Genomic DNA, 22,492 nt, shown 5'->3' with positions numbered 1-22,492 from the left:
ACATTTTGTTATTCATTATTTTGCCGCGTATCACCAAACTGCATCAAACGCATTCAATGTTCTGTTTCTAAACACGCATATGCGCATTAACGGAACGGAACGCTATCCATGCGCACAGCGCATTGTCTGCTGTCTATGCACTCGATGCGAGAAACGGAACGTACCCATGATTGCGCGCGTTTCATTTAATACTCGCAAATGTTATTTGTCCTTACTTAATAAGGTGCATTTTCACAAGCCGCTCGACAGGCCGTTCGAACGACAAAAATGGTCAGGTGATGCTTTTTGTCGCTGAACTGTTACAGCGATAACTGTTGTACATGAAAAAGGATAAGAAGCGACAAATATGACGATTGAGCGACAGATTCGTATTGCCTGTGTCTTTCATGTGTCACTGTAGTATTAACGTTTTGTTAAACACATTGTGCTTTTCATTAAACAGTTATTAATAATGGCTTCAAGAAAAAAGAAATATTATAAGTGGTTATTAGATTGTAATAAAATGATTTGGGAACGTGAAATGGAATATCAAAATAATGATGTGCTTGCTATTATTGCGCTTCTAGAGAATCAAGAGATGAAAAAACATTATTCCAAAAAAAAGTTCTGGGTGGCACCATTGTTTCAAAATCATGATAATCACGGATTTTATAAAGCTATATAATTTACCGTCTTTAAAATTAGAAAGTGCAAGATTTTTTTAATTATTTTCGCATGTCATCAACACAATTTGAAGAATTATTACAAATAGTTGCTTCAAAACTTCATAAACAGACATTTTTAAGAAAGCCTGTTAATGCTGAAGAACGTTTATGTTTAACTCTAAGGTACATTTTATTAATTAATTGTTTAAGCTTACAGAAATATGAAACTGGCACACAAAACAATGCAAAATGATAGATATATAGAAATATATACAAATATATTTGAAAAAAAAAGAAAAAAAACAAAAGAAACGAACCGAAATGAAGGTTATGTATCGCGATATCGACTTCGCGGTAGCACTGTTCACGCAGAGCGTTTCAGCGTCAAACGCTTGTAGTTGGAACTGTTCCATCTACAAAATTTTATTTGCTAAAGTAAGAGCGACAAATTTGTCGCTCGAAACGGCTGATTCGATCGACTCGTGAAATCGCACCTATAAACAACAAGACTGAAATTCCAAGAGCGTTGAGATCACAACGTGAAACACGTCCTTTGTCAAGGCTCGGTAGAATTTTTAGTGTTACTTAGATGTGCTTTGATTTTTGCTTCTCGCTAAACAAATCGTATTCATTGATCGAAGGCTGATTAAAAGTAAGTAATTCTTAATGCCACTTATGTAGTGAACAATAAATATATTTTCAAAGAAATGCATATTTTAATATTAAACATGCATTAGTATATGCAAAGAAGTACCTTACATATAAAATTTTAATATTTTAATTTCTTAGTGCCTCCACGCAAAAATATCTAAAGGAATAAGAGAAATTGGAGGCAACAAAAGACTGGCTCAATCCGTGCACTTCCGACTCATCAAAGGCATACTGCAGATATTGCAAAGTGTTGCTCAACGCTAAGCTAGGAGATCTTTTAAAACACGGACTTTAAGCACGTTGCAGCATCAAAGCCATTTTCAAGCAAGAGACAACAGATAATACCGTTTCAACCCATTGATACATGTACTAAAGAACAGCGTAAGAAAGCTCAACTTTCTCTTTACGTTGCCGCACATACATCAATCGCAAGTGTCGATCATTTAAGTGATCTCCATAAAGCTGCTTTATGGAGATCGCTTAAATGATCGACACTTGCGATTGCCTTTTAATATAAGCTTACACAGAACCAAATGTACAAACATAATCAATAATGTGATAGGACCTTATTTTACGAGGTACTAGTCAAAGATATTGGTGATGGGTATTATAGTTTGTTAATAGATAAATCTACTAATATTACAGTGAATAAAATGCTTGGTATCGCTATTAGATATTACAGCGTCAAACAAAAAAGAAATTGTATCGACTTTTTTAAGCTTGATTCATATTGAAGATGGCACCGCAGAGTCCATTGTAAATGCAATAAAAAAATTATTGATTGACGCAAAATTGCAGTTAATTAAAATGCAAGGAATTGGCACTGACAATGCATCGACGATGATAGGACTGAATTCAGGCGTTTACGCGCAATTGAAGAAAGATGTACCTCATCTAATATTAATTCGATGCGTGTGTCATTCACTCCAACTTGCCATCTCAAAGGCGACTGAAAATACATTGCCTCAAAATATGGAGTTTTTAATTAAAGAAACTTATAATTAGTTTGCAAATTCGTCTATACGATAATTAAATTATGCGCAGGTCTATCAGACGTTAAACAATGGTCAATAACTCTTGAAAATTTTGCGAGTCGCGGAGACACGATGGTTATCAATCGAGCCTGCAGTCAAACAAATTTTAGATCAATGGACAGAATTGAAAACGTACTTCAAAATTTCACGAGTCAATGACAACTGTTACACAGCAGAACTATTATATTTTATGTATTGCGATAAGGAAAACTTCACCTATCTTAATTTTTTGTATCCGATTTTAAATATGGTGCAGAAAACAAACAAGAACTTTGAATCAAAAGTGGCTGATCCAAGAAAGCTACTTTCGGACATTAAAAGGCTTTATTAAACGGTTGCCAATAAAATTTTACTCCCAACAACGAGAATAGATATTTACGAGCAAGACATTGAAAAGTATTTGGATCCCTCACCTGCCTTGGGTTACGCGTTTAATTCTTCTTGTACAGAAAACGAAATTGTGGGTCAAGAAAAAGAAAATTTGAAATCCTTATGTATCTCCTTTCTAATTGCCCTGGCAAAACAATTAAAAAATCGTTTACCTGACAATATTAAGATATTAGAGCGCATAAGTGCTTTTTCTGTAACCGAATGTTTAAAAGCAAATAAATTTCCGATTCGAGATGTAGCTTTGTATTACGGTAAGAAGGTGATAACTATTGCTCAAATCGAATTAGAGTAGGAGAATATTCATCACGTTAGATGGGAAGAAAGATAAGACACGAAAAAATTTTGGATAGAAGTAATAAATTATCGAGATGCTAGTGGACAAAATCCTTTTGAAAATTTAGTCAATTCAGCCTTTAAAATTCTATGTCTTCCTCACTTTAATGCCGATATTGAGCGAGTATTTAGTCAAATGAATTTGATTAAAACTAAATTGCGAAATAAAATCAAGCTTTAGTTATTAAATAATATTTTGCATATTAGATTCGGACTCAAAAGGCTCAATGTTTGCTGTAATAATTATACATTACCTGATAAAGTTTTGAAAAGCATCGGTAATATGAAAACGTACGAGTCAGTGCCCGAATCGGATGCTCATGAAGCAGAGAAGATAAATCAGTTGTTATTATAATGTATAGTACAACATTCAAGTTTATATAAATAAGTAACGTAAAACGTACGTTAATTTTCATTAATATGTCATTTTAATTATAATTTTATTGTATTTTATTCTAATTTACCAAAGACGTTAAAACTATTTTGATGTTCCTATGTTCCTTATAAATGTATAAGCGACAAATTTAAATTTTATTTACAAATTATATTTAATTATAAAATTTATATTAAATTTAATACTTTTATTAAAAAATTTATTCTGATATTTACTCCCTGTACTAAAAGTTTATAGTATCCGTAACATAAGCTGTAGATTTTCGATATTGACTACGTTTACACGTCACTCTTATGTTCCTTATAAATGTATAAGCAACAAATTTAAATTTTATTTACAAATTATATTTAATTATAAAATTTATATTAAATTTAATACTTTTATTAAAAAATTTATTCTGATATTTACTCCCTGTATTAAAAGTTTATAGTATCCGTAACGTAAGCTGTAGATTTTTGATATTGACTACGTTTACACGTCACTCTTATACCCATTTCTACCAATGTAGATTAACTTTGATCTCAGTTTAACTTACTCCTTATCTTTTTCCAATTATTAGAACTAAAGAAAGATAAAAAGTTAATCTGCGTTGGTGGAAATAGGCATTAGGACCTCTTTCTCTAATCTAATCGATCGGTGTGAAATAACAAATGCGATTGGTCAATTCCACCGTTGGAATTGACCAATCGCATTTGTTATTTCACACAACAAGTAATGCAATTGGACAATTCCAATGGTTTAACTTTTCGGTTAGTCTTAACCAAGATTAGTAAAAGAGACCCTTAATGTCCATCTACAATGGAGAGTTTTAGGCCGTAACAGTAGGTTGTAAGTGACGTAATTCGGTTTTTAAGCTCGTAGCAGTAGGCGTAAGCGAAATGAATCATTTTCATTTCGATACTGTTTACAGCCTACGGCAAGCGTCTTGCGTTGCCTTGCTTCACTTTTGTTTGAGATTATTGTGCATATTTATTTAATCATTTTTTAATTGAGTCGTTTTTTAATAAATAATGCAATGTCTGAAGAACCATTTGAAGAAAATACGATTGACGAGATAGAGAACGACGATGATAATGAACAAGATACATTACTAGATTCTCTCGAGAGCTGTCGCCGAAGACGGACGTGTTTTCGTGCGCTCCGCATACTCGATCACGCTGTGCTCACGTGCCTATGCTTTCGCTCTATATCCGTGACTTTAACTGGCAACTAATTATTTGAGCATATTTATGGTGCACTGATTGGTGATTCGGTGCGGGTCTCGTGCGTGCGTGTAACCTACTGCATTAAGAACTGCAGCCTCGCGTATTCTAAATGGTGTCTTGCTGTTTTGTCTGTTCGCGTCGTCTTCACGAGGACACAGTCGTCTCATACATTCGCGACTTTAATTGTTACTAGCCATTTGAGTACATTGATGGTGGCGTACAGCACGCGATCTGGTGTTTACTGTGCGACATGTGTGTGTGTGCAACCCGTTGCACCGTGAAGTGCGTAGCAGCAGGCTGGTCGATTTTTGGCGGCGTCGCGCTACCACACGTCGCCCACGCCACTTTCACGTGAACACAGTCGCTTTGTATGTTCGCGACTTTATTTGTTCATAGCCTTCTAAATACATTGATTGTGTGCTGATTAATGTTTGTCGCGTGACTTGTGTGCGTGTGCAGCCCACTGCACCGGGAGCTGCATAATAGCAATTTGCTATACTTTTGGCGGCATCGCGCTACCTCGCGTCATCACGCTACGCTCACGTGGACAAGTTCGCGTCGCATACCCGCAACTTATAGTAAAAACATCTTTACTGTCTAAATTTACTGATTGCATGCGGGTCGGTTTTTCGCGAGACCTGTGCGTATACTCAGCCGGCTTCACCGTAAATTGCAGTTCTTATATCGCACTACCTTTGCCCGGTCACGCTGTGCTCATATGGACGCGTTTGTCTCATTCACTCGCGACTTTAATTGTCGTTCATTTTCACTCGTGTACGGACCGACGTTTCTTGACTTGCGTCTCCAAGTGCATTGGTGGCTGCTTGAGCGATCCATTGCTGCATGACGATCTCGGTTTACCGAGGCTTTCGACGCGCTGCATTTTAACTGCGACTTTCACGTCATGGTTCAGCAGTGCTTGAAGTGCAAGCGTTTTCTACCAGCATCGCTTTTATGTACTGCGTGCGGTACCGACAACAATTTAACACAACCAAACAGCACCCTTCCCGCAAGCTCAAAGGCATTTTTGTGCCCGTCTGCCTCCGCCCCCCCCCCGGTGCCCCCGGTGCATCCACTGTTATAGATATATCTCCCCATCATCCATCGCGCTATGCGCTTGGGTCCCAGCCTGCTACTGCGGATCCTGCGATGTCGGCCGACTTACTTAGCACTCTAACCGCCATCAACTCTAATATTTCGGCACTGGTGGCGAATATTGATGGCCTGGAATCGAAGATCGGGCTCATCGACTCGATTAATATTAAGCTCGATTCCCTGGACTCAAGGACGCGTTACGATTGAGGGGATGATGTCGGGGATCAATGGGATGCGCTCGTCGGTTGACCAGTTGTCTGCCACTGGGGGCCGGTTCGTTGCCTGCCAGGACTCTCTTGCAAATAAGTGCGAGGAGGTTGATCGGCGATGCTCGAGGCTGGAGCGCTTTGGCGGAAGCATCCTCTTCATCTGCAGGGAACCGTGGCCTTGAGGACGTAATGGCTTGGCTCGATCAGTGTGAACGCGACCAGAGAGACCGGGAGCTTATTATTTTTGGCATCCCGGACATTCAACAAGGGGATAAAGTGAACACGCTCAGACTTGTGTCCACATGTTTGGGTTCAGCTTTCTCGCTTGGAGATATTGAGTTCTCGCGTAGGATTGCGGCCCGCTCCTCGTCGTCATCGCCAGTTATCGTCAAGTTCACGACTGTTGCTAAGAGGAATGAGTGGATTGCCCGTGGCCGCTGCCGTAGCGATCTTGTTGCCTCGGATATTCTGGACTCCTGGCCTCCAAATAAAGTTAACATTCTTGAGCGCGCCACGTCGTCTGAGCGGAAACTTCTTCCCGAAGCGAGGAGCGTTGCGGCGCGCACTGGGATCAAATATGTCTGGATGCGTCGCGGCTTGGTTTACTTTCGATGGCCAATCTTCCCATCGTTATGTGTCACCGGAGTTGATGCATCGTACTGCTTCTGTCGGGGGACTCGGCTGTGGTTTTGCTAGCCTACCCTTGGCCCTCGTCGCCTCCGCGGGCCGCGTCCTGACTTTCCCCGTCCGCATCCCTGTCTCACGCGTCTCTTTCCCAGAGCCCTGCGTCTCTCCTAAATCTTGTCTCTGACCCTTTGTCCTCTTGTTTATTGTCCCCTCCCCCTATTCTATCTGTCTCCTCATCGTCGTCAAATGCGCTTGGAGACAGCGGTCACTCATCGGCTCAGTTGCCGTTACAGTTGTCATCTCGCAACGATTCGTTCTGCATCGCATATGTAAATGCCCGCTCTCTGACGCCACATTTCTTTATTATTAAGGACCTGCTGTTATTAAATCGTCTTGATGTTCTCGCTATTAGCGAGACATGGCTGAGCGAGAGGGACGACTCCAATCCTTTGTCTGTCGACGGCTACCGCTTCGTTCGTTCTGACAGATCGTCTAGTGCGCGTGGTGGTGGCGCGGCAATGTATATCTGCGATCTTTATTTTTTTACAACTCTTGATGCGGTCCTCCCTCTCGCGCAATCAACTATAGATATGGTTGGTGCCATCGTCTACCTGCGTAATGAACGCTTAGCCGTCGTTTCTGTATATCGACCTCCACGTTTTCCGCTTTCGGACTTGCATATTATCGAATCCTACCTGGCGCGCGTTGCGTCTATAACTGATGCAATTATCTGCACTGGCGACTTCAATAATATGTTTGATCATTCAAACGTAGGTGTGCGTCGCCTAACTGATATTATGTCGTACTTTTCTCTCGAGCAAATTATAACTTCTTCCACTCGCGTTACACGTGACACGGCTACGCTGATTGATTTACTTTTTATTTCCTTTAACTTGGTTCTACTCAACGCTGGAGTATATGACATTGTAGCTATTAGCGACCATCTCACAATTTATTCCTCTTTAAATATAGCGAAGCCGCGTCGCGCGCGGCGCACGGTTCTCAGACGACATATTGGCGGGGAGTCAGAAATACTTATCGCTCAAGACCTGGAAGCCATTGATTGGTCGCCTGTTTATAATATACATGATATTGATGCTAAAGTAAACATTTTTTCCAACTCTATTATGTCCATCTTTGATTGGCACGCTCCCCCCATCGTTAAACGTATGCGTCATCCCCTTGCGCCTTGGCTTACGCTAGCCATTCGCGAATTTATCAAACGCAAAAACCGCTCATTTGCTAGATATAAACGTACGCATTCGGAAACTCAGTGGCAATGCTATAAACATTTAAGAAACACTGTTACCGCTGCTATCAGAAGGGAGAAGCAGGCGTTTCTGTCCCTTGGTCTTAAGCAGAGCTCTCCTCGTCAGTTCTGGCGTAACCTTTCTTCCATTGGAAGTCACAAGTCATCGTCAGCTAACATTCCTTCTCATCTTCTTAATCCCACAATACTCAATGACTACTTTATCTCTTCTCTTCCTACTAATACGTGCTTTTCTTCTATCCTTGATCATTTTCTCTCCTCCGAGCCTGCGGTAGACGTCTCCTTCTATTTTTGTCCTATCTCTATGTCAGATCTGTACGGAGTGTTAAAAAAGGTTAAGCTCACCTCAGCTGGTCCTTTTGATCTCTCCGGGGTTATTCTCTTTCACTCCATACCACACTGTCTTCAACCTCTTCTTCATATTCTGAACTTCTGTCTCTCCGAAAATGTGTTCCCTTCGTCCTGGAAGCTATCTACTGTCTTTCCTCTTTCCAAATCTCGTGATCCAGATTTCTTGTCTTCTCTCCGTCCTATTTCTTTTCCTCCCTTCCTTTCTAAACTTCTCGAATCCATTTGCTTCCAACAATTAAACTCTTTCTTAGTAAGAACAGACGTTATTCCCAAATTTTAGTCCGGATTTCGCCGTCTACACAGTACTGCCTTACTACACCTATCTGACACAGTCTTTTCTAACCTTGATAAAAGTTTACTGTCATCTCTAATTACGCTTGATTTCTCGAAAACCTTTGACACCGTAAATCACGAACTACTCCTTGCAAAGCTGCGTCATTACGGGTTATCTAATTCTGCTCTCTCCTTCTTTCCTACTTAATTAATCATTTTCAACGTGTAATAACCTATAATCCGTTACCCACCTTCTCCTCGTTTTGAAAGGTTCCCTCCGGCATCCCACAGGGTTCCATTCTTGGTCCACTCCTCTTCAGTATTTTTATAGCTGACGCTACACTGCTACCACTCTCGTCTCACATGTACTTATATGCCAATGATGTGTTGTTTGTCAACTCGTTTCATAGCACTGACTCGCATACAGTCCCTCCTAAACGCTGATCTCCAGATAATTTTTGACTGATCGCAGGCAAATGGTCTTCATTTAAATCTTTTTAAATCCTTTCTCATGGTCGTCGGCTCCTTTCAATCCCGCACTCCTCCCCTCACCGTTCACTTAAATTTGACTCCCATTACCTCCCCTTCCTCTATCAAAATCCTGGGCCTGCACGTGGATCCTCTATGATCTTTTGAAACCCATGTAAAGATCAAATGCAGAGCTGCGTACCTTCGTCTTCGTCTACTATATCCTCTACAAAATGTCTTGTCTATTTCGCAGAAACTCCTCGTCTCCCAACTTTTTGTTCTGTCTCTATTCGATTACGTAGATGTTGTGTACATTTCCGCATTAACCAAAAACCTCTTACGCAGAATCCAACTTATACAAAACTCCTGTTTGCGTTTTGCGCATGGCTCCAGGAAATTCGATCACATTGTGCCTCTTTTTGCAGCCTCCGGATAGTTAAATACCTACCAGAAATACGTACTCCACTTGTGCTGCCTCGTTTTTAATGTACTACATAACAACACACCTCAATATCTTCGTGAGCGATTGCATTTTTGGAGTGAATTTCATTCTGGCTCGTCCTCTAGTACAAGATTTTAATCCCTCCTGTCCTACCCTGTTCACAGATCGTCCAGGTTCCAATCTGCGTTTTCATATGCTGCTGTCAAGCACTACAATTCGCTGCCATCACATATACATTCTTCCTCTTCTCTCCAAGCATTTAAAACTGCCGCTTCTAAGCATATCTTACTGCACTATTAGCAAGTCACTATTCTGTATAGCATTATTAATATTTCTGCATTCTTTGATTTGCGTTTTGTACTTTTATTACTTTGTATATCGCTACTATTATTATTTTTGCGTTCTTCGACTTATGCCTCGTACCAACATTACATTACTTTATACTTTTCGTTGTAACAATTATTTCTCGCGTCTAGGCTTATCTCGTGTGCCACTATCACTATTCTGCATGCCTTTAATATCGCTTCAGCGCTTGAATTGAGCTTTATACTGTTACTTGCTTGCTTTCTATTTAGCTACTTTGTACTATTTTGTACACCATTACTACTATTACTTTTGTGCTCTTTGTTTTGCGCTTTATACTCTTATACTCATCTTATATTACATTACATTTCTTGAATTGCGTCTCATACTTGTACAGTACTTTTAGTGTCATTAGTATCTTGAAGGCTCAGGTTTTTATACAGCAGTTTTGCTGATACCTCGCCTTTTGATGTGCCTGTAATTTTTTCCAAATTTGTCATGCCTCTGCTATTGTACTTATTTGCACTTCAAAGATAATAATAATAATAATAATAATAATTACTAAAGCAGGAATTGATCGCTTTTGTCAAGGCAAATCCCGCTTTATAGACAAAAAATTGGAAAGAATATGCTGGCAAAGATTTTTGTAAAGATCTAGTTTGGGAGAATATTGGTTTTAACTTGTCGAAACAAATGTCAGGTGAGATGTATATAATTAAATCATTCAATATGTTTACCTGTCATGGTAAGGTTAAGTTAAATTATTACTACAAGTTTTTATTTCTGTTATCAATAGGGAAAAATGCCGCCAAAATGTGGTACAGTATTCGCCAGCGATTTGGTAAGGAAAGACGAAAAGTTGTAGCATTTCTGAAAGGAAGATCTGGGCAAGAAACAAAGCCTTTATACGTACCAAAATGGCAAGTTTACAATCTTTGTTTATTCTTAGTGGATCACATCACGCCTCAAAGGTATATAATTGTTATATACAAATTAAATTAGCCTAATAATTGATATTGTGATAATTGGTAATGGTATGTATTACGGTGTTTTAGGACTACCAGTAATTACAGCTCAAATGAAAAAGACCATTAAAGAAACTTCCTCTTCTCCAATATTTATTTTACTTTCGTTATTACCATCACCTTCATTATCAGCAAGATCAACACCGTCTCCACAAGCAGTATCTCATCAAATATTGTCTGCACAAGTACTATCTCCACGAGCACTTTTTCCACAAGTAATCTCTCCACGATTACTATCTTCACAAATAGTGTTTCCACAAGTACTGTCTCCACGAGCACCGTCTTCGCAAGTACTGTCTCCACAAGCAAGGACTGTCTCCACGAGCAACGTCTCCTCAAATACTGTCTGTTCAAACACCATATTCACGAACACCATCTCCACAAGTACCATCTTCACAAGCATCATCTCCACAAGCATCAGTGCTTTTATCTCCATCTAGTACGAGGTGTGTTCAGAAAGTAACGGGAATTTTTAAATTTCGCGGGTTTGGAGAGTCCGACAGTCAAATTTTTTTTGTTTATGTTGGTATACATGCCCCTGAAGTATGCTGAAATGTTGAGCTGTATTCATTGTTTACTTTGTCTGTGGCAGCCGCTAAGGTTACACGTGTTTTTATGAGCTCGGCGATTTTCGTTTCTGAAAAAAATGGATCAAAGAATTTGTATCAAATTTTGCGTAAAAAATAACATAAAGTGTAACAAAGTGTGTGAAATGTTAACAAAGGCCTATGGTGAGTCTGCTATGAGTAAAACAAGAGTTTACGAGTGGTATAATCGTTTCCAAGATGGCCGTGAAGACGTTGAAGATGACGAACGCCAAGGACGCTCCAGCACATCAAGAACCGATGAAAACGTCGAAAAAGTGAAAGAAATGGTTATGAACAATCGCCGAATCACAATCAGAGAAGTCGCTGATGATGTTGGCATATCAATTGGCATATCAATGGAAAAACAATTCATGGCTTTTGCACCACGATAATGCACCTGCTCACACTTCATTGCTTGTTCGTGAATTTTTGGCCAAAAACAATACTGTAATGATGCCCCAGCCTCCATATTCGCCAGACATGGCTCCGTGTGACTTTTTCCTATTTCCAAAAATAAAGAGAACCTTAAAGGGCCGTCGTTTTACAAGCATAGATGACATTAAAAGCGTATCGCTGAAAGAGCTAAAGGCTATCCCAAAGATCGAGTTTGAGAAGTGTTTCGGGGATTGGAAGAAGCGCTGGCATAAGTGCATAATATCTAATGGTGACTATTTTGAAGGCGACAACATTAATGTAGACGAATAAATAAATATTTTTTTCAAAAAACGAAAATTCCCTGTATTTTTTGAACACACCTCGTATATGGTCTACGAGTGATTTAGAATCAGTAATTAACGGTAAGTGATTTATTAATTATATACAAATGTTGTATGTAAAGTAGAGTGAATTGAGAAATGCATAGCTTTTATTAATCTTCTTTTTTATTTACAGATAACAATGCATCAGCATCCTTGACTGAGGAAAATAAAGAAAATGAAGCTTTACATGCGCCCAAATCTTCATCCAGTAGTCTTAATGTGGAAGAATGTTCTGCATCAGCATCCAAGGACGTTTTAAAAACGATGCGAAGGATCCTCTTCAATGAAAAGAATTATTCCCGAGCTTGATAACTTTGCTAAACGCAAAAAGAAAGACGATGATCTGTTTATGCAAGCTATCAACAAGCAGTCAACAGCTCTGACTTCTTTCACTACAAAATTTGGAAACTCTTTAATGACATCAAACAAATGTTCTACTCCTTCCTCAGCTTCATCTGTTAATGATCCAGTCTTGGCTGCCATTGGATATGCTCTTAATTTCATAGTCGAAGAAAAACGTCTTGAATGCATGATGGAAGTACTTCAACTTATAAAATCAAAATACATTCAGAAATAATTTTCAAGTTTATTATATTTAATTCAGCGATAATATACATATATCTTACTTTCACATGATTTATACTTTTATCATTACTGTAATAATACATGTTAATATACTTATGTACATTATACTAAAATGTTTATATATTTATATTTCTTACACAAGTACACAGGAATAGAACAATTTTGTTAAAATGAAAGTTTAGGTATAGATACAGATCTGAAAATAATTTTGTTGGACCATCAAAACAATTATGTAGGAACATTAAAGCTGCTAGAGTATAAAAATATTTTGTTGCATTGCCCATTATTTATTGCTTAAAATTTATCATAACTATTTTGAAGATCCAATAAAATTATTTTCAGATCTGTATCCAGCTAATTTTTAGATACTCAGCAAAATCTTAATTCTGTAAACGAAAAAAACTGTTTTGAATATATAATCAAGTTATAAAATCAAAATAAATTCAGCAATAACAAATTTTTTTTGTATATCATATGTTTAAGAAATTATGTTACAGAAGGATTAATAATAGCTCCTCTGAACGTGTATTCGTATTGCCATGGAACTTGAGCTTCACCAACTGGAGAAACAAAGTAACCTTTAAGGATATTTCTCATTTCTTTCGCTATAGAATTTGCACGGTTAGCACCTAATCGACCGAGTTCAGCAAAATGTGGGGAAAAGTGCCGTCTCCACTGTCCTTCCCTAATGCTGCCATCACGCTCCTTGGTATCAATTAAATCTGTTCTACAATATTAACGATTGTTCATATTCTCTTGTTCTTCTCCATACATAATAAAATTATGTAGACAGACGAGAGCCTTCAAAACATTTTCACAGTTGATTGTTGATATGCAAAGAGGTTTGTGCAACATACGCCAACGTGCAGTCAAAATTCCAAAGACATTCTCTATCGTACACCGTGCACGTGATAAACAATAATTAAAAATCCTTAAAAAGATTTTTACGAGGATAGGGCCGCATCATATATGTTGAAAGTGGGACAGTTTTGTCACCAATAAACACAAAGGAAAAAGAAATATTTGTTTCTGGAAGTGGTGTAGAATCTGGCAAGGGTAAATTGTCTGCAGCGATATCATTTGCAAAGTCAGTATTAGCCCACACTCCACCATCACTTATAGAACCTAGAAATAAATCATAGAATAACAATTTTAGATAAGATGTATTATAAACTTGTGTAATAAAAAAAATTGATAAGGGTAAATTAATATATACTCACCATATTGCCCGATGTCAACCCAAGTAAACTTATATGATGCATCGCAGATGGCAAGCAGTATCATGCTGAAAAATTGTTTATAGTTGTAGAATGTCGATCCAGAATTGAGTGGTGCCTGAATTCTCATACGACGCCCATCTATTGCTCCCAAACAATTTGGAAATTGCCACTTTCTCATAAATTCCTCGCTGAAGGATTTCCAATCTTCTTTACTAGGAGGTTTCAAAACTATTGGTTGTAGCGCTATCCAAATCGCCTGACAAGTCTCATTTACTATTTTGTGAACAGTTGACTTGCCTATTCTAAATTCTGCATGTTTTAATTTAGCGCTATCACCCTGAGATAAATAAATAATCATTGTGATATTTCAAAGGAAATAATAAAATGTGTGTGTGTGTGTGTGTGTGTGTGTGTGTGTGTGTGTGTGTGTGTGTGTGTGTGTGTGTGTGTGTGTTAGAATTGTTTGTAACTTATATAAACTTATATAACGTAAGACATGATTACAATGTTGCTAATAACTAAGTTATGATTACTATTATTAATATTAATATTAAATTCACAACAAAATATAACTTTATAAATGACATTTATATTGTTACGGTCGTGCGATATTTGTAATGTGTCACCGTATAGTTTATGTAATCGATAGTAATGAGTTGACGGTCGCTCGTTGACGACGGTTGTTGTTATGTTGCTGACGTCTGGAGCCTCGTTTCGGTGACAGACGTGTTCTAATAAACGTCTCAGTTTCTTTTAAAGAATCTGCTCAATTATTTATTGTGCGTGAGTGCGCGTGAGTGCCTTGTGCCACCGTCGGACGTAACAATATGTATGTATTTAAATTGCAACAATTTTACTTACAACAAAGTGACAGCTAAGCGCAGTTCTGAAGGAAGAGATGTCCGAATGCTGTTCTTCTTAATATGAAAATGAAACAAATTTACTAATAAATTGAACTGTTCAGGCCACATTCTATATAATCCAAAGAATTCCTCGTGGTCACTCTGAACCAATTCTTGAACAAGATTATGATAAAATCCTTGAGCATTTCGTAATCTGTTTACAGGCTAAATCCACCAGCGCCGTTGCTTCGTTCTTCTTCTTCTTATAGCTTGCCATTGTAATAACAATAAATTTTGCCAAGATAGGTAAAATAAAAGAAACAATCCAATTTTTCTCTAATCCATAATTACACTAACCACAAAAATAAACTACTCAAAATACATCACTGTTTTGCATGTGATTTCAAACAATTTGTTTTTATTGGCCGGCTTTATCAGAGTTGTCAGGTTTCTGAAATACCAATTCGCCAAATTTTCATGCCTAAAGCGCCACCATGCGCCAAAATGTAACTCTCCAGCGCCATCTAAAGCGCCAAATTTAAAAAAATTGTAATTGTTATATTATTTTTTATTTTTTATACTCCAGGAAAATAAAACATTATTATTTTGTAAAGTAAGAAAAAAAATTATTATTTTGACATTTCTTTCCTCTTTGGATAGCATATACAAGATATTTTTCCACAAATTTAAAAAGCTTAAAATAGAAACTAACTTATATAAATATAAAGATATAGAATTAAATTAGGATAAGGTAAGACATTTGCATAGAAAAAAATTGTAACTAAAGGGAAGAAAAAAAATTCATTCAAGATTATATCCATTTTATTATTTCCATATATAATTTTCATATATATATATATATATTTGTATAACTAATTTCAACAATTATAATGACCTTACATTAATCAGGTACAATTATCATTATAATCATTACTATCATTCACAGTCTCTAAAATAAGCAAATCATTATTTTCGTGTTCATTTTCAATTTTATTGTTGTACATAGAATTATTAAATTTTTCGAACATATTTTGAGTACAAACAAAATTTTTACAACAGTAATTATTCAAAGCATGAGATTTTATGATAAGGATAGAATTCAACATTTCTGTTGCCATTCTATTTCTTAGTTTATCTTTTGTCGCATTTATGATGCTGAAGATTCTTTCAACTGTTGCATTTGACATTGGTAAACTCAATATTTTTAAAGCGAACTCTGCAATTATATTAAAAGCAAAAGAATCTCTAGAATCTTTATGCTGCGCTACAACAGGCCAAAATCGATAACTGTCTGTAAGTATGTCTTTTCCATATAAAACATCCCAATCAACATCATTTAATGAATTATATTCTGATTCAGCTTTAAACAAGTCTTTCTTATTAATAAATGTATTAATTAAAGGAAGATCTGAAAATTTTAGTTTAATAGTTTTTGAAAGACATACTTTCGGACTTAATGCCTGTGTACCTTTGAAATGATTAATAAAAAGAGGCAATTTTTGAACCAATTCTTGTAACAATTTTTTTAAATATTCGCCAGCACGTTGTTCCAAATTATCTATATCATTTTTTGATAAAGACGTTTTTACGTTACGATAGTAATTGAAATATTCAATTCCAAAATCTATTTTACTAGCTTCCACATAAGCAAGTTCATTATTAACATTGTTTAAAATGTCATCAATATCTTCAAGAAATACAGGTTTTAAAATTTTTTTAGCTATAAAAAGAACGAGTCTTTTTACATCTTCAAAGGCGTTTCCAATTTCAACATAATTAGATTAGAAAATACGATTAACTTTATATAATTCATAAAGAATTGGTTTGAGAATAATAAGATATAGATAATTTTTTTCATCGTGTAACATTTCGTTAAGCATTCTTGCTGTGTAACATTTTTCTTTATTTATGACAACTTTAAAATGAGTTTGTAGTTCCTCATAATGTTCTAATAATACATTTATTACGTTATATCTGCACAACCAACGTGTTGAACATAACTGTACAAAGTTATGAAAAGATTTTTCACCATTATTTAAAAAATTGTATAATCTTTTCTATTCTATTTTTCTAGCAGAACTGTGGTTGAACCATGTATAAATTTCTCTACAAAGAAAATCTAAATTTGATGGCAATGTTCCTGCTGCTTTAGATGACGCGTTATCAAGTGAGTGGCAAATGCATCGAATAAGTTGAATTTTAGGATTGTCTTGTTTTAATCTCGAATATAAAGAATTGTGGCGCCCGCAAAGATTATTTGCACCATCTGTCCCTAGTCCAATTATATTTGTAACTTTTAATTTCAAATCTATTAAAAAATCTGTTAATTTCGTATATAAACATTTTGCTGTTGCTTGTTCTATTTCAATTAGCCCTAAAAAATAGATTACAACTTTTTATTCCTTTCTACTAAAATAACGCACACAAATACATAAATACTTAACAGTAGCAACATCTGTGCTTTCATCAACTATTAAAGAATAAGGAGAATCATTTAAATCATTTAACAGATTTTCTAATAAAGATGGAGCAATTACTTTTTTTATTAAAAATGAACATTTGGTTCTATAAAGTTTAATAGAATTATCTTTGGATATACGACAAGTTTGAAAGATGATCAATATTTCGTACCGACGAATGAAGTGTAATGTAGACAGCTAGCAGCAACTTGTTTCTTCTTCCTTCATTTGAATGAACAACAACATGCCCTCTCGTTATTAATTTCTGTTGAGTTTTGTCCGGATGAAGACTCTTCATATTATTTTTATGCATTACGCTTTCAGTGTGTCTCATAAGATCACTTTTATGTGCTCTCATGTATAACTTACACACTTTGCAGTAGGCATCGTGAAAACTATTATTATCTTGAGTGGCGTCAACCAACCAACCTAAAATAAAAAATAATAATTTATTAGTAATAAACAAAATATAATAAAACTCTGAAGACTAAAGCCATGAAACTAAAAAAGCTACACACAGACGTGTTCACTTAACGCTCGCGAGCATCATTTGTCCTTGTTTAATATATGGCAAATAACAAGAATGAAATAATTCCATGAGCGTTGCGAACATTCAGTGAAACGCGCTTTAAGAGCTAGCACTAGTTAGACGGATGTATACATTAATTTATGTATACATTTATTTATTTTATTAAATGTGGCACCAAAATGTTTAAATTTTGCGAATAAATAAATTAATGTATACACACGTCCAATTGATATTGTCAATGGCTTCTTTAATTTCAAGGATTTATAAAATTGTGAAAATTATTAAAACAAAAAATTATTAAAACAAATTCACATTGTTAATATTAAAAGAAATGCTTATCCTGTCACCAGGCTTCCTTTTCCCATTTAGGATTGAATTTTCTTATATTTGAAAGTTTTTTTGGCATGTTGCTACAATATAAAACACAAAAAATTAAACTATTTCCACTAATATAATCTTCCCAGTTTTATTCAAATCTATTCTTAATATAATCTTAATTCAAGTATTATATTTACCTTTCTTTGTTAAATCCGTATTCTATAAAATTAGCTGAAGAAAATTGTTGAACTGTTTCGAATAATTAGAGCACATTTGCTAATATCTTGATATCATGATGCAAATATACGGCCAATAATTTTCTCTGCAATAATAAATTATATATTTATCAAGTTGAGATATCTACAACTTTTTATAATTATAAAATATAACACAAACTTGTTTCGCTGGTTTCAAACATGTTCCCAAAGCATCTATAAATGTGCAGAATTCCAGATCCGTTACCGATTTCTGTCGTCTTTGGTCGTTAACATTTTTTAAAACTGTAAATAAAAAAATATAAAATTAAAATGCTTGATGTGTTATATTTAAAATAATAAACTATTATTTGTATTTACATTGTAATAAAACAACAAAGCTAAGATGGTATAATGAACTTCTAGTATGGGACGTAGATTTATCAATATTTCATTAACAATAATTAAAATGAAATGTTTCGTCCTCATGCTTGGTCTTCATTAATTAAGCGTCAATGAAATAGTAAACTTACATCTTGTATTAGCATTATTTATTGTTTGAGTATGTTGTTTTATTAAATGTATTATATATTATTATATGTTTTATTATATGTATTTATTTTAATAAAATAGATTTTGTAAAATACTCACTGTAACTATTTATTTGAGTTGCTTTAACATCTCTAACAATTGGGCTAAGAAAACACTCTTCAGAAATATTGATTATCTCTTTCGATCTATCATCTCTAATAATTGGGTTAAGAAAATACTTTTCAAAAATATTGATTATCTCCTTTGATCTATCGTCGTCAATTAGATGTACCTCCTGAAATAATAGAAATATTATAATTCTTTATTGGTATTAAATAATTATCAAGAGATTGTTACAGGTCTGAAATCATAGTCGTTTCCCGTTACTCAGATCGCAAGTCAGTCTTTGGCTACGTTCTGTTTCACGCACGATGCGCATGATGTATCAATTCGTCCTTGTTTGACATTCGGTGAATCACAAGGATAAAATAATACATCATACACATCACGCTTGAAATGGAATGTAGTCTTTATCTCGCGTATAATAAAACGTAGTACACAAGACAAAGACAGACCAATCTTGAAATCTGAAAAGCGACTGTGAATTCAGTGGTTGCTTTCCTTTTAGGGAACACAATCGATACAAGCATAGTTCTATCTTTGTTACTCGTTGAATATCAAAAAGGGATAGAATAATACTTGTATTATCGAGTATCGACTGTGTTCACTAAAAGGAAAGTCAACATTATGTATACTATGGGCAAATTTTCTAATTCATTGATTGAACAATTGCTCTATGTGCAAATGCAGCTTTTACAGGACATATGTTGCATTTGCGCATAATGCGATTGATCAATCGATGAACTAAAAAACTTGCCTTATAGATTTTTAGTTTTACTGACAATGAATATTGGGACACGACCATGATAGTGTCTTATGCCAAGCGAATTCAAAATGCAAGACTTCACGTGGCACGTGTCTTTTTACACAAACCGGTATTGAGTAATACATTCTTTTTCTTTCGCGACAAACACATCCTTTAGACTAGACAAACTTAGTAATATTAATAATATTAATATTTTTATCATTATTTATCACTATTGATAGCATTGACACTCTCCGCAAGTCCCGCAACACAAAAAAGCCGAAAGCAGCCGAGAGCAACCATAGCGTCATGCTTGGTTATAGTGGTTATATCGGCCTTCCGCCTTTCCGTGAATTCCGTGTGATGTAGAATTAAAACTGTAAGGATACCGTGAGGGAATTACTTCTTCAGGAATCGGTTGAACTACAGTAGGGAAGGCGTAACGAGATGGAAGGATAAATGACACTGTTATTGAGTCTATTCTTCACTCTTCACTTTCACAATTTTTACAAAATACGTATGTCTCATGTCTGTCTCCGCCGTTACTTCACAATTGAGCTTCTCTGTTCTTGTGCGCGTGCGCAACCCGCCGGTCGCGCGTAGTGATATATAGTTTGTACCAATGGATCGAGATTATTCGAGATCGGATCTCAAGCGACCAATGATTGACGTAGTAGCCGCGACGCGCGCATTACCGATACCACATACAGTCACAACTAGCATCTCTATCTCTTGCATTACCAATACCTCATACAGTCATAACCAAAAATTTCTTACATCTAGATATTTTTATCGGTTAAATAGAGATAAAATAATACATAGAGGACATTCGAGTAAAATTTCCGAAATATAACATATGATAGAAAAGCGCCATTTTTGCGCCAAATATTTTTTTACAGTGCCACCATTGCGCCAAGCGCCAAGAATTTATTTTTGTGCGCCATTTGACCATTACAAAGCGCCACTTTGGCGGAATTGCGCCGCACCTGGCAACCCTGGGCCTTATATCGTTACAACGTCGCATTGTGAACACACGTGGTCGTAGAAATTACGCTACTGCTTACGTCCTACTACTTTACTTCCTACAACCAATCCTATTGTAGATTGACCTTTAATCAGATTTAATAACATCTATAGTTATTAAACTGGCCAATCATAGCTATTTATCTGAAGAATAGAATAACTATGATTGTTACATAACTACAGATGTTATTAAACTCGATTAAGAGTGGCATGTAAACGTAGCCATTGATAGTGAATATTGGAAGGCCCTTCATCCAAGTGCTATTAAATTTTTCGTCATAATTTAATTACTATATATATATATATATATATAAGCAATTTTTCAATTTTTTAAAACACTAGAAATTTTTTAGTATTCTGGCAAATAACTGAAGATTTCTAGAGATTTTTGAACTCTAATTCAAAGATTTGTTCTATCTGCGAGTTGACAACGCTGTTTACAAGTGCAGTAGTAACTTTGGATGTGAGGAGTCCTGAGTTGCCATTGAGGCGCCGATTTGCAGCCACACCGACAGCCAGAGGAAACAGACCCACTTGCACCGGCTGGCACTTTATCCCCACTTATCGGCGTACGTCGAGCAGCCAAGGCGACGAGTGGGGAGCTCAACTGTCTTTTTCTTTCTCAAGCGGTCTATCTCCTTCTCAACCTATCCTCTTCTGTCTCGAGCGTTCTCTTTCTTTCTTGTTACAGGCGCAGCTTTGCTTTCGACCATCAGCGATTTGAGATTTTCGTATCGCGGAACCGAGTCACGACGCGCGCGCGCGCGCTATGTATTAATATATATACACGTTTTCTACTTATACATATATAAAAAATACATGACGATATATCGATTTTTTTATCTTAATGGTATATTTATAAAATAAAAAAGAAATTGAAAAAAAATATTGCTGTATTAAGCATGAAACATTTATAAATATAATTAATCCATATACATGTTTATAAAAAATGCTTAATTATTTCTAAATTACAATGTAGAAATATTGCAGCATGAAATATATTACACATATTCAGCATGGTGACACTTTAAATAAAAAACAAACGGTATTGAAATAATTAAAAAAATCGTTTGACTTTTTATTTAAAATGTTATCATGCTGAATGTGTAATATTTCATACAGCAATATTTCTACATTATAATTTAGAAATTTAATTGTGCATTTTTGTTAACATTTACTTGGATTAATTCTTTTAAATGTTTTACGTATAGCACAGCTAAAAGTATCTTTCCTAATTATTGAACAATTTCTTTCTAAATTTAATTTTATATCATTAAGATGATTCGCCTATCACATATCGTTATATTTTTACCGAAATACTATTTCAAAATTAATTGAACAATTATCAACATTTTCTAAAAGGTCAATACTTTTACATATATTTTTTAAAATATACCTACACAATTGTCGCTTACAAGATTTGGTCATATAATTTAATATCGGGAAATGTCACGCGTCTCATCGCCAATTTGACAACTCTAGATCTGAAGTCACATACGGCTGTTACTGTAGCTGTAACATGATTTCAAATCTCGAGATTCTTCAGTCGAATTCTGGCGATTACAATATTCAGTATTTTAATACAGCAATTCAAATGTGTTAATATTTAAGTCTACTCTAGGCCACCATGCGCGTTTTTTATTTAAAATGTATCACGTAACAAAAAATTATGCTCATTTTTTATATGAAATAAATACAACTATTACCGAAATTATTTTTTTCGATAATCTGTTTTCTTACATTTACTTTATTTTACATAAATGTTAATTTACACAAACGTACATAGTGTTGCTCAACGGAAACCGCAAGAAAGTGATGGTCTCTTCCGTCAGGAGAAAAATGTAAAAAATTCTCATCTATACTTAAA

General features: G+C 35.6%; 1 protein-coding gene and 1 long non-coding RNA gene across 3 annotated transcripts; one reads left to right on the top strand and one right to left on the bottom strand.

The window, feature by feature from the left end:
* Positions 1 to 9,765: 9,765 nt before the first annotated feature.
* LOC120359287 lies at positions 9,766 to 11,204 on the top strand. 2 transcript variants are annotated; one of them, XM_039456258.1, is made up of 2 exons: positions 9,766 to 10,389; positions 10,486 to 11,204. In XM_039456258.1, exon 2 carries the CDS (start codon positions 10,726 to 10,728, stop codon positions 11,152 to 11,154), a length of 429 nt encoding a protein of 142 aa, XP_039312192.1. In that variant the 5' UTR covers positions 9,766 to 10,389; positions 10,486 to 10,725; the 3' UTR covers positions 11,155 to 11,204. Both variants share the same exon structure in this region, with proteins under 2 accessions (XP_039312192.1, XP_039312193.1).
* Positions 11,205 to 12,929: 1,725 nt separating this feature from the next.
* On the bottom strand, positions 12,930 to 21,418 carry LOC113003460. Its single transcript, XR_005576055.1, has 8 exons — positions 19,992 to 21,418; positions 18,858 to 19,032; positions 18,409 to 18,512; positions 18,210 to 18,334; positions 18,007 to 18,104; positions 14,726 to 17,594; positions 13,865 to 14,201; positions 12,930 to 13,769 (listed from the first exon to the last, which is right to left on the bottom strand). It is a non-coding gene; the product is annotated as an uncharacterized LOC113003460 (long non-coding RNA).
* Between the last annotated feature and the right edge of the window lie 1,074 nt (positions 21,419 to 22,492).

Source organism: Solenopsis invicta, chromosome 12 (assembly GCF_016802725.1).
Source record: "Solenopsis invicta isolate M01_SB chromosome 12, UNIL_Sinv_3.0, whole genome shotgun sequence".
NCBI classification, from domain to species: Eukaryota; Metazoa; Arthropoda; class Insecta; order Hymenoptera; family Formicidae; genus Solenopsis; species Solenopsis invicta.
Note: the sequence above shows the minus strand (reverse complement) of the source record. Positions and strands in the feature narration are given on the sequence as shown.